At 37.6% G+C, this 13,986-nt stretch overlaps 1 protein-coding gene across 2 annotated transcripts; it reads right to left on the bottom strand.

Moving 5' to 3' along the window:
* Positions 1–3,156: 3,156 nt before the first annotated feature.
* ubl7a (ubiquitin-like 7a (bone marrow stromal cell-derived)) lies at positions 3,157–8,873 on the bottom strand. Of its 2 annotated transcripts, none has more exons than XM_053642093.1 (10): positions 8,690–8,873; positions 8,445–8,564; positions 7,714–7,759; positions 7,100–7,356; positions 6,812–6,869; positions 6,488–6,621; positions 5,855–5,904; positions 5,574–5,750; positions 4,777–4,887; positions 3,157–4,543 (listed from the first exon to the last, which is right to left on the bottom strand). In XM_053642093.1, exons 1-10 carry the CDS (start codon positions 8,871–8,873, stop codon positions 4,406–4,408), a joined length of 1,275 nt encoding a protein of 424 aa, XP_053498068.1. In that variant the 3' UTR covers positions 3,157–4,405. The 2 variants fall into 2 exon arrangements, with proteins under 2 accessions (XP_053498068.1, XP_053498069.1); XM_053642094.1 differs by lacking the exon at positions 7,714–7,759 and having other exon boundaries at positions 7,100–7,184; positions 7,274–7,356.
* Between the last annotated feature and the right edge of the window lie 5,113 nt (positions 8,874–13,986).

The following is a 13,986-nucleotide window of genomic DNA, read 5'->3' as shown; positions in this document are numbered from 1 at the left end:
CACTCTTTGAAACTGCAATATTTAGTCCCCGTGATGTTTACGCATAAAATCATGCATTCTGTGTTAATAGGCTTTTATTTTGTTGACAAGGTTTCAAAATATTGAATTCGTAAAAAAATCTGAAATGTGTAGTATTTTCTCAGGTTTAGGCTCTGGGGAAAAGACATGCTTTTCCTTTTTTTATAGAGCACTGCAGACCAGCTATATAATAAATAAATAAATAAATAAATTATGTATGTATATATATATATATATATATATATATATATATATATATATATATATATATATATATATATGTATATATATATACACACACACACATACACACACATACACACACACACACACACACACACAGTATTTAAATACATGTGTTTCCTTTTTTCTGACTCTGCTGTATTACAGAGCACTGCAGACCAACTGAATAAATGATGCAGCTATAACTGTGTGGGTGTGTGTGTTTGTATGGATATCAGAGTTTTGGTTTGTGTGTACTGAAAATTTTATGTGTGTGAACAGTTTGAAAGAAAGAAATTATATTGTATTGGAAATCATAAATCCCACCCCATGTATATGAGTCAAAGAAGGTTACTGAGCTTTGAAGATTTTTGCATAATGTAAACAAACCAGCATTTAAAGGGTTACAGTTCTGAAAATGAATGAATGTTTGGTCATTATGATCAGAACTGATGCTGGTAAAAATAAATAAATAAATAAATAAAAAATCGATGTCAGTGAAAGTAGAAAAAATATTCATGTATAATATTTTTATGACATTATTATTATAATTATTATTTACAGACCCCCAGGGCCATATACTGAATTCCTTGGTGAATTTGAAGATTTTATCTCAAACCTGGTTGTTTCTGTAGATAAAGCATTAATCGTTGGTGATTTTAATATTCATTTTTATAAACCGGAAGATCCTCTGAGAACAGCGGTTGTGTCCATTTTAGATTCAGTAGTGGTCAATCAGAATGTAATAGGACCTACTCATAATGGTGGTCACACTCTTGACCTGATACTAACATACGGATTAAATATAGAAAATATTGTAATGGTCTCAGATCATTATCTTATCTCGTTCAAAATACGTATTGATCATAATATCTGCACCTCGCTTCGCTACCGCGTAAAACGTACATTCATGTCAGCTTCTGCTCCGAGCTTCATCAATAACCTACCAGAGACATCAATTAGATTTGGATCACCGTCGGATCCCAGGGAACTCGATCAGGCGACTGAATGCTTAGAGGCAACGCTCCTCTACACGCTAGATAACGTAGCTCCACTTAAAATAAAAATAATTAGAGAGAAAAAGCTAGCACCCTGGTATAACGATCAAACGCGTACCTTAAAACAGACCACTCGACCATTAGAATGTAAATGGCACCAAACCAAATTGGTAATATTTCAAACAGCATTTAAGGAGAGCCTCCTCAACTATAGACAATCTCTGAGTGATGCTAGAAAAGTCTATCTCTCCACCTTAATAGAAAATAACAAAAACAATTCGAGATTTCTATTCAACACGGTAGCAAAATTAACTAGGAATAAAACCACTACAGAAAGAAGCACACAATCATTACATAGCAGTGAAGATTTCATTAATTTTTTTCATTGGTAAAGTTGAAAATATTAGATGTGAAATTCAGGCTATTAAATTAAAACCAGACAGTTTTATAACTAACCCTGTAGATGATAATATAGCAACCTGTCCCAGTATTGCCTACTGCCATCAATATGTATTGTTGTTAGTGCAAGTGGTGCTTTTTTCAGTGCTTTTTCGAAGGCTGGCAAATGAATGGTAGAAATGTATTAACCTTTTAAAAACTGGTTTATCATATAGTTCATTGTAAACACTTCTGGTGAGTCCAGCCATCTGTAACAACATTTTTGCACTTTAAGAAACACTTCTGCCATCTATCTAGGAATTAATGTAAACATCATGTTATTCAAAATAATAGGCTGATGCTTTAATAATAATAATAATAATAATAATAATAATAATAATAATAATGCTAAATCGATATACTCTATAATAACTGGGCCCGTTCAGAGCCAAATGAATTGATTTTCTTGGTTAGTACACTGTTTCTTATAGAATATGACAACAGTGTACACTGCCCCAATGGGTGGCAACAATATCTAGATAGCAGTCTACAAGACATCATGGCGTTAGTTACCCTACTGCAATGAAATATAGAAATATTCAAAATTGTGTTTATTTTTATTGCCTTAATCTCAATAAAGTAGCACTTTGCTGATCTCATCTTGATTGATTTAATCGAGTCTGATTAATGTTGATAAAATTCTTGTGTATGTAACATCAACAGGATGTATGTTTTTGAAATGCACTAATGTGTGTGTGTGTTTCTTCTTAGTGGTTTATAATGTTCCAGTTACTGTATAAAAATGTGTAATTATATGTCATTCATTTTTGAAGTAGTAGACAGACCCCCAAATAGTACACATTCCGAATCAATACATAACTCTGTTAATGAGGTTTAATTTTTCGAACAGAATCAATTTCCACAAAATATGATAACAAATATTAGCAATGCCATATTTAGCAGGATATAATACAGTGCACTCCAGAATAATTGGTACCCTTCCTGAATATTTTCTCTCAAAAATATATGTGCCAAGATTATTGACAACCCTAAAGAATAATTTAAATAAATAAATATTGTCATTCTTGACTAGCTTTTGTTGTTATTATTATTATTATTATTATTATTATTATTATTATTATACACACCATTCACTTTAATAGGAACACCTGTATACATGCTCATTCATGCAGTTATCTTATCAGCCAATCACATGAAAGAAGCAAAATGCATAAAATCATCAGATACAGGTCAAGCGCTTCAGTTAATGTTCACATCAAACATCAGAGTGAAGAAAAAGTGTGATCTCAGTGACTTTAACCATGGCATGGTTGTTTGTGCCAGATGGGCTGGTTTGAGTATTTCAGAAAACGCTGCTCTCCTGGGAATTTCACATCGTTCTGTGTAAACTGTTGTGTGAAATTACCAGGAGATCAGCAGTTTCTGAAATACTCAAACCAGCCCATCTGGCACAAACAACCATGCCATGGTTAAAGTCACTGAGATCACACTTTTTCTTCACTCTGATGTTTGATGTGAACATTAACTGAAGCGCTTGACCTGTATCTGCATGATTTTCTGCATTGTGCTGCTGCCACAAGATTGGATAATTGCATAAATGAGCAGGTTTACATGTGTTCCTATTAAAGTGCACAGTGAGTGTATATCTATTTGATATAGTAAAAGTATATATAAAGTAAAGGTCCCCAGGAACCTATTCCCTGTTACATCAAAGTTTTAGAATTGATTCTTACAGTTAGTTGATTATCTTTTGATCTCAACCATTGAACATCACTTTAAAAAAACAACAACAACAACAAAAAAAACTGGAAGCATTACAAGAAAATAGTTCTTCCTTAGATCATTTCACAACATGGTGGTCCAGGGGCTCCTGTGAAGTACCAGGATATTTCAGCCCAAAACCCAACTGCCTCTGCCAGGAAGTTCAGATCTGTTCATTGATACAGGCAACATACTTCCAAATCAACCTAGACATGGTTTAACATAACACACACACAAAATGTTTTGCAATGACCATCTGTCTCTTGCGGCCTGAATTACAGTCCACATTCACAACCTAAGAATATAAAGGAGCTTAAAATGTTCTGCATAGTAGACCAAGATCTCTATAGCGCTATAAGAATAGACTATGTGTTGTTAGACAAGAAATGAGGTTAGGTATCAAAATAGTGCCTACCCAAAATACTGACTGTAATTTTACTAATAACTTCTACAATCTATATATATATATAATTTTTAAAAAATGTTTGCTGTTTTTGTGCTTCCAATCACAGAGGGTGAAGGCTAACTCATGCTTCCTCTCAGACATGTGAAGCCAGCCAACGTGAAGCCAATCTTTTCGAACTGCTGCATCACAGGACAGCATAACACACTCGGAGGAAAGTGCTATCTGCCCTCTTCTGCATGCATGAGCTCACAGACACCAATGATTGGCTAGTTTTTCTGTAATTGACAGTGTATCACCCCTCCCATCCATAGAGCACTACCAATTTTGCTCTTTTGGACTCCTGGCCATGGGTGGCTATGGCCAGCTCAAGACAACAGAGAGAATGCTTTTCTGTCGTGCCACTCGGGAGCCAGGGTGCCACTAATTCTGGAGGGGACTGTATATTCACATAATCAGTGACCTTAAAATAAATACAAATATGTATGTTAGCATGTCAGGGGAAAAAGTGTGAACAGCTTTTCTATTTAAAATATTTACTAATTATTTGTACAACTATAACTTCACAAATATTGCAGAATATGTTCTTTGAGTATGCAGGATCTCATGGAGCTCCCCCAGCAAAAATGAGCTCTAGGGCAGCTTGGATGTCTCCTCCAGTGGCCTGTAGGGCTCGCAGAATCAGCTCCTCGTCCTGGATTCCCATATCGCGCAGTTGCTGGAGCTGAGATTGCCACTGACTCTAAACAAACACACATCCACATTCACCCAGTGTCATATTTAAAAACCATCCCAATTCTTCCTATTAGCCCTTGCACTTAAGTAATGTTTATCAGTAATAGTAAACCCTATCATAGCTGCATTTAAACGTTTTTAAGAGGCGGTACTTTGGAAATAAAGCAATAATTACAGTTTTCTCAGGCTAAACATCTTGTGAAAATGATTATGAAAATGATAACATTTGTGAGTACTCACTTGCAGAGACGATATGCTAGACACTTGTAAGGCTTGCTGCAGGGCCTGGTTAAAAAGGTCATTTGTTATCGGAGTTCCTGCAGGGATAGGGGAAACCCCTGAAGAAGCTCCCTAGTGAGGGAGTTGAAATACAAATCAGAATGTGCAAATTCCTAAGTAAAATATAACCACACAAAAACCTGGCTCTGCCACCATCAATAGATATTAACCACCCTATGAATTAAATGTGTTGCAACTAAAGGTGGTGTTTGTGTCAAAAAACATTTTTAAAAAGGGTTACATAATTCCTAAAGTTTATTTAACCCTCCTAATATGTTGGGGAAAAAAGTTACATCCATTATGTTATGGGTCAAAATGACCACAGATCAAATACACACAAAAACAGCAAAGAACAGCTTAAAACAGTAAACCTTTTTTATTTAAGAAGAAATATTTGCATACAAGATCATGACCCTAAATGAAGAAAGTAACAAAAATTCAAAGAGAGATTAACCAGTATTTCAGACATCTCCAATGTTGAAATGGGTCAAATTGACCCATAACATAATAGGAGGGTTAAAGTATAATCCCCCTTTGTAGTATAGACTATTAGGTATATTTTACTTCATTACCCCAGTTTATCCAACAAACACAAACAGTAAAAGTGTACAGTTAAAATTATTCTCTGTGTATAAATTAAGCTGCTACATAATTGGATGAATATTTTACCCTATATACTATCCTGTATCTTTCATAAAGTATTTGCAATTAGTATTAACATTCACTCAAAAGTACTTCAGTTTGGCTAAATAATGTACCTGGTTTCCTATGGTAGGTGTAACAGCACTGCTTTCTGGAGTGCTGGCTAATGCCAGAGCTGTAGCGAGTTCACTCTGTGTGATTGGCCTGGGCCCTATTGCTCCACTGTAACCTAATGTAGCAGGCCTCAAGCCGGAAGAACCTGCAGAACTTGAGGATGGCCCACTGCGATTCCCCTGTTACAGAACAGAACAGTTAACTGCGTGAAAAGAACACAATGCAAATGCATATACTGTATGATAAATATGTCTTAAAATGAACAACTTATGTTACGGCCTACAGACTGGAATTCTTCCTCATCGTCTGACACGCCTTCAAAGAGAAAACCACCTGCAGATGAAATAGGAATTTTAGTAGCAGGTGCTTTAAAGTATCATGGTCCAGGATTATATTCATTAGAGTTTCAAACAGTGTCTAGGAGATCTTTAGGCTGTTAAAATCTAGAGCCATATCTCCCTACAGTTCTCGCCTGGTTTCCCACTGAAACTAAGCAGGGTTGAGCCTGGCCAGTACCTGGATAGGAGACCTCTTGGGGAAAACTAAGGTTGCTGCTGGAAGTGGTATTAATGGAAGTGGTATTAGTGAGGCCAGTAGGGGGTGCTCACCCTGGGGTCTGTGTGGGGCCTATTACCCCAGTATAGTGACGGGGACACTATACTATAAAAACAGCACCAGCTTTCAGATGAGACGTTAAACCAAGGTCCTGACTCTCTGTGGTCATTAAAAATCCAGAGACTTATGGTAAAAGAGTAGGGGTATAACCCTGGTGTCCTGACGAAATTCCCCCATTGGAATGTACAGTATTCACTTTTATAAACACGTTTTCAGAACACCATGGCAGTCCAGCCCTGGTAGTAGAAAACTTAAGCTAAATATAAATGATCTTGAATCCTAATTTAAAACCGTGTTTTACCTGGCATGTCACTGTAGGAGCTGGAGGATGCATTTCTAGAGGAGTTTGCACTCTGCTGAGTGGGAACACTGCCAGCTACAGAATGCAGCACCAGAATAATGGCATTAACCAATGATGGGTGAGAGCTAATCAACCTAGTGGAGGAACAAAAAGATGGGGAAATAAACCTAGTTTTAATTTACTATTTGTATCATTTTAAGAACTGTGTAATTCAGATGGACTGAGCATGGAGGATGGCCTTTGCAAGTGCATACAGCCAGAAAAGAAATTAAACCGACACAGTTTTTTTTTTTCTTTTTTAAAAGTATCCCCTTGTTTACTCACATGTCAAGCATGTTTGGATCTGTGAATTGCACAAAGAGGTCCTTGTCTTGAAGCACACCTAAAAGACAACATTTCACATAAAACCAGAGCTTCAGTGAGCATGCCAACACTATAATCAGTTACTGTAAATCTGTATATAATTGTCTATCATTTAAATTGTATTGTATTTGTACTGTTGTTTATATTGTGTAAATTGTATTTCAACTTCAAGAAAAAAAATCTTTGTGCACTTGTGAAAAAATATAATTAATGCAAGTCCTCAAAGCTATAACTGAACAGGTAATCTACCTAGGGCCATTGCATCACTACTCAAGCCAGGTGTCGCCACAATGATTTGATCCAAAGACTCCTTGTTGTTCAGCATCTTAAAAACCTGAATAAAAGACAAGAATCCACAGTCTTTACTAAAACATATCAATTCCTCCAGACAGAATGCTTGACTGGTACAACAGATGATCATACAGAGTCTCTGTAGGCTGTGCTGGTGTGAAGAGCTGCCTGCAGGACACGAAATTCTCTTGCGGCTGTCATCCTGTCCACTGGCTCTAAAATAATACAAGAAGGAGGCACATTTAAAAAAAAAAAAAAAAAAAAAAAACAGTACTGACTGAAGACCTATACAAACTGGACTTACAACCATGAAAACAAACCTACTAAGCTCTAAACCCAAAAACATACACATCCACAGCTCCTGCTATCATTCCTGCCATGACCTCGTGTGTGCGGAGTTTGCATGTTCTCCCCGTGCTGCGGGGGTTTCCTTTGGGTACTCCGGTTTCTTCCCCCACTCCAAAGACATGTATGTTAGACTGATTGGCATGTCCAATTAATGTGTATGAATGGGTGTGTGAACGTGTATGTGCTTTGCGATGTATTGGCACCCCGTCCAGGGTGTACCCCACCTTGTGCCCCATGCTCCCTGGGATAGGCTCCAGGTTCTCCGCCACCCTGTAGGATAAACGGTATAGAAAATGGATGGATGGATGGAGCTTATGCTATCAAACTGAATAAAAAAAAATTTAAGCAGCCCCGCCATTACAATAGGGACAACTGATCCCAGTTGTCCCTATTGTAATGGCGGGGCTGCTTAAATTTTGCCTCCAAGATGGGGGCAGGTGGGGACCTAGAACAGTTGACATGCAGAAGAATTCATTCAGGACACCATGCGCACAGTCATTTACACCTAAAATTGAGTATAGCCAATCTACCCGACAGCATGTCTTATCCCACCTCCCGAAAATGTGAATGTAGGTGGATTGGCTACAGGAATTGCCCTGAGGTGTGAATGAGTGTGTTTATGACATTGTATTCAGGGTGTATGCCCACTGTCCCCAGGATTGAGTAATTAATGGAACTCAGGGTACAAGGCAGGGGACACTCTGGATAGGGTGCCAACCCATCACAGAATCACACACTAAAGACAATTTGGAAATGCACATGTCTTTGGACTGGGGGAGGAAACCAGAGTACCCAGAGGAAACCCCCAAGGTTTCCTCAGAGCAGAGGTGGGATTCAAACCCCCAGCCCCTGAGGTGCGATGCAAACGCGCTACCAACTACTCAGTCACCATGCCCCCCATGAAAGAGTACTTAAGTCCCAATTACTGTAAGTCAGTGTCCGCACAGAGGCCTACCTGGCTGGATGTCAGGTTCTGGCCATGACTTTCTCAGGATGTGCACTGTTGACCCAGATTGGATCCCGTAAGAGTCTAAAGTGAGTTCATCCCTCAGCTTTCTGCCACAGTACACCAACTCTGTAATGCACACATCGTGGTCATGCGTTAATTGCGTTTCACTAAGCAACTCACAGGACATGTGTTCAAATGTATTGGTTCAAAAGAAACTGAAGTTTACAGTCGTGATTGATTGATTAACCCACCTATAAGTTCAGGATCTGGAATTGCGTCCGGTAACTGCACTGAAACGAGCTGTTTGAGAGTCGCCACGCGGTACTGGCCAGGTGGGACATCACCGGGCTCTGCCTCTGGAAACTGAAGCACCGACTTGGGAAGGGAAGGCTGATCCATTAACTTCAGCGACAAACGCCACTCGGAAACGGCCATATTTCACGCTGCCAAAGGCAAACCAGTGAGTAATATTTCACACCAGCACGAACAGGAATTATAGCTAATGTTTTATTCTTTTTAAGGAGTGTCAGCGGGTTTAAGATTTAAAAAGATAATAGGCAACAATGCTAAAAAGAACGTATTCTTTTAACTTCTTATAAGATATATCTAGTTACAGTAATGAAGTTGTATACTAGCTAAATCATCCTTGTTTTCGTTTGCGCGGAATGACGTAGAGCAGAGACATGAACGGTGCTTATGGGATTTGTAGTCAAAATAATTTGAAATGCGTCATCTCTCTTGTAGTTTCTAACTTACAATTACACACCTATGGACGGATGGGGTCGCTGTTGTTTACAAGCAACAAATGGGTCAAAGCCAGTAGGAAGAAGGAATGATGAGAATACAGTAAATCCATAAATAAATAAAATAAGATCGTCTGGGGGGAAAAACTAACATTTTACTTCACTTTTTTTTAAAATGTTAGTTATAAATTATTTTCATGTGCGCATTTAAATTTAAATCTTACAATTTACAATTTGCTTAATTGTTTAATTATGATCATCATTAGCAGGACTATTTCTGTTCTGGACTCACCGTTGGAATATTTTTCAAGACAGGCCTGTGTTTTTCTGCTGTCGTGTTTTTATCCACAGTAACAGATGGTTGCATGGTTGGATGTGCTTTTCAGTGAGTGTCAATGCTACACTACACACTGGAGCAGGGTTAACAGACTCGGGGAAACTGCAATCTGCTCAAGGAAAAGCAACATTTGATATTCACCAAATCCAAGATTCTCCAGTCCAAGGATTATATGAAATCAAGATGAGTTAATTTAACAATTTGAGCTCTGAAACTACAACCCCAATTCCAAAAAAGTTGCACAGTGTCCCGCGGTGTGAAATTTAAATAAATGTAAATAAAAACAGAATGCAAATGATTTGCAAATCTCATAAACCCATATGTTATTCACATTAGAACATAGAAAACATATCAGATGTTTAAACTGAGGAAATGTACCATTTTAAGAAAAAGATAAGGTCATTTTTAATTTCATGGCCACAACACGTCTCAAAAAAGTTGGGACGGGGCAAGAAAAGTATTATAAAAATGACGAGGATGTCGAAGATCTCACAGAAGGATAACTTTATTGCAGCATGGCAGTGAGAAAGTACATGAACTTCGAGTTCATCGGAGTCAAAGTGAGCTATTAATTTTCTAAGCAATCAATCTAACAGGGCATACCTGGGCAGCAAGAAACACCTAACAGTCACATATTGTAATATTTTGATCAGTTGATAAAAATGGATGGATTCAAACAAAAGGTGCCATATTCTAAGTTGTTTAACACATCTACTGTAGATGTAAATATAAGGAAATGAAAGCTGAAATTCTGATCTCTCATCTCATATTCATCTTTTGTTCTCAAACCCAAATGTCTTCAATGTATAGCGAAAAGAAAATAGAATTGGCCCTGCTGAAAATAGAATTGGCCAATATTTTAGGAGGGGACTGTATGTTACCTCCCATTTTTAAATGAAATTTTACCCACAGATTTATGATCCAATTATTGTTCTTCAATATCTGATATAAGGCACTACATAATATGAAATGATAAGTAATCTTAAGAATTCTCTTGCTTTCTCTTTTCACCAGTGAGCTACATTCTGAAAATAAATGTGATTTACATTGGCCTTAATTGCTTATGTTGCTGTAGAGGTGCTGTTCCAAAAAGGCCAGGGTTTTGTGCCAGGAATCTTCCTGAGCATGACTGTGAGCCTCCGTCTGTCCACCCCACAGCACCATCACTGCAAGGAAAACCATGATGGCCATCAAAATGCAATCTGCTCTACTCTTGGTAACGATGTTTCAATTATTACTTAGCATTCATGTGCAGTGATCAGCTCAATATTAGCAAACCTACTAAAGAGCCTCTGAGAAAAGAATCTGTTGTGAACATACATTTAATTAACAAGGATGATGAGGTCAAATTAAACCCTGCAAAAATGCTCAACTCCAGAATGTCATCATATAGTTTGATCAGTCAGTTCGCTTATTCACACTGGTCTAAACTGGAGCACAGTTTGTTTGATTAAACATTAAACTTCAGTCAAAACCTTTAGTCCTTGTCTATGCCAACATGAAACTGCTGTTTTGGCAATGTGGAGTGTAAGGAGGCTCGATGAGGTGGCCGGCTCCAGGGTAGGATAGAACAGTCAACAGGTGACTATTACCACCTCGCTCCATCATCTGCTTCATCTGGAAGAAGAAATGGGGAAAGGAGAAAGAGATGGGATGAACACTGGCTTTAAATTACATCTATAATCTCTGTGTTAACGGTGTGATCTGGAACCCCACAACTCTGCTGTTATTTCTTTACTTTAAAAGATCAAAGTAAACTTCCCAGCTTTTGGTCAAAGCCTGAATAAGGAAAAAAAAAATGGAAAAATGTTAAAATTGTGCAGTGATGTGGGACAAATTTGGGACTGGCATTCCTACTTGGATTTAAAACGGCTTAAGGCTTTATAAGAACAGATTATAAAGTAAACATCTTGATCAACAAAATATTGATCAGGAAACTATACTAGTGCCTCTACTCACATCATCTGCTGACTCAAATGCTGGGCAATTTTGATCATCTCCCCAACAATCAATAAAATGGGACATTTGATACGATCCACCTGGTCAAAACAAACACAGTTGCTCAAACAATCAGCAAAAAATCAAAACAATAAATGTATACTCTTTCATGAACCCTTACTTCAACTTTGTTGAACGGGTCATCTGGTATTGGTAGCAGAGATTCTCACCAAATTTGTCTCTGTTCCTTATCATAGTGGACTTTCTTGGTCATTCTTAAGAATATAAGACATTTGTTTTAACTGAAACTGTCAATAAGAAGAAAAAAAATACAAACAAAGAAAATAGGTACACTTCAAGACAACTGTTATTGCAAGGTTTTTTTTAAATTACGTGGACATCCCCAGGCTGTAGAAGCAAATAGTTTTGCACACAGATATAGTTGAGGCCAAAAATGACCATTCACCATGACTAAAGATATTAAATCTCAGTTTTTCACAACTGCACACACAGTCTGCGGTTTGCAGTGAGGTTTGTTGGTAAATGAGACCTATTAGCTGTACTCATGTTTGACCCACGTGAATCAAAGAGGACTTTGGTTGAATGCGCGTTGTGATGATGTCACATGACGTGTCTTGGCCCAAATCTGCAGTAATTTAGAAAGATGGCAAGCTCCTCTGAATATTGAAGAGTTTGCTTGATTTTGCTTTAATTTCTGCGAGAACTGTATGGATAAGCAAGTGCTTGGATGTCAGTAATTCAGGGAAGAATTCACATTCATCATTATGATCAAGAGGCAATAAAAATGCTGAAAAGAAGCAGATGCCTTGCAACATGTGAAAAAAAAAAAAAAAGAGTTAGGTAATTTAGCTGTACTTCCTAAACTATGCAAGCCTTTTGGAATATAGAATAGGGAATTAACACACAGAGTAAAAAAAATCAACTTATACACATATACTCATTAAATGCTCATAGACATTAGTAACGTACATTGCAACCATATGGCAAGGGTACAAAATTGCATCTCTTTTCATAAGCTTGAAAAATATTAAACATTAAGCTTACATAGAATGTCCATAATCTATGACTTACTTGTTGACCAGTCCTGACATATCAACCAGTGATCCACTGAGAAGATTAATATGGCTTCCACTAATACACACTATACACCTGGGCTGAAAAAAGAGTAAGTAATAGTGAGTAAGTCACAAAAGTGCTGCAATAAAAACACCAATATCATCTCAGATTAATGGAAAGACACCAACATATCTACAGTGATATATGCAAGCTTCATACAAGATCTAAATAAGCACATACACATGATTCTCTTAATAAAGCAAATGCTTTTTAAATCAAATGTACTGTTGTAATGAAGACAAATATTAAATATTTTGGCCTGGTATACCTTTATCACTGAAGAATATGCCGCCATGTACATGGACAAAAGAGCACCATATGACAAGCCCATAATGGCGATTCTTTCAGGGCACACCTGTGGATGCTGCCTCAGCACAGTGACGGCTGTCTAAGATATTACAGGGGATGCCATGTTGTACCAGTGACTTCTCTTAAATATGGTCTTAGCCTCATTATAAATGATATAAATTATAAATGCACAATTTCACTACCCATATATTGTAATATAAGAGTCTAAACACCTCAAAATAGTCAATCCCTAAGTGCCGTGGCTTTTCACCCACATCCATTTTGTCACTATACTCTAAAGATAATGAGACATAGCCTCTGGATGCTAGTAGAGCAGAACAATACTCCACTAGACCCCCTCCTCCACCCTAGAGGTCCAGCACAGCTGGAAAAGGACCAGGACCTAGAGAAAAATAAATGCTCTGCAGTACACAATCACATACTGTTTTTCTATAAATTCATAATGAAATACAAAATCCTGTTGCTATGATCAGGTATTCAAATATGGCAAGTTGATCTGATCCATCTAACCTCCTATTACATAAGGGGTATACCTGGTGGGATAAAAAGAGTACCCTTTAATCCTTTCTCCGTAACATCAATTCTCTGGACTCCAGGGGCCATGCACCACCGCTGTGCCACAACCGATGCTATAGGAGGTTTCTGGAAGCCATGTGTTAAGTGATCCTTGTACACAGATATGTGTACGTCAGTCTGTGCCTAGACATCCTGCTTTCTTAATCTTTCAAAAGTGGAAATACATAGATATATATAGACCGGTCATTTGTACAGGTCATTTTTAATGTCATCTTGTCCCAACAAAATATATGGTCATGAGCCGCTCCTGCCATAGAGCCAATTAATAATAAATAATTTGTTTTAGGTCTGCAGTCAATCTGTAAATGAACTCTATTTTTTCAACATACAATACAACAACAACATACAAGTCTCTCCATATTGCAAAAATGGTTGTGAGGAAAGGTGACATAAAAAAAGACAGTCAAGCACACTAAGGAGCAAAAAGTATAAGACCAAATTTTTAGGAATTCACTACTCAGGCCAATGACGAGATGAGTCACTTAAGTCACACACTGCATTAATGCCA

The sequence above is a fragment of the Ictalurus furcatus genome, chromosome 14 (assembly GCF_023375685.1).
Source record: "Ictalurus furcatus strain D&B chromosome 14, Billie_1.0, whole genome shotgun sequence".
Classification (NCBI taxonomy): Eukaryota; Metazoa; Chordata; class Actinopteri; order Siluriformes; family Ictaluridae; genus Ictalurus; species Ictalurus furcatus.
The sequence above is the reverse complement of the archived record's forward strand: the minus strand, read 5'-3'. Positions and strand labels throughout refer to the sequence as shown.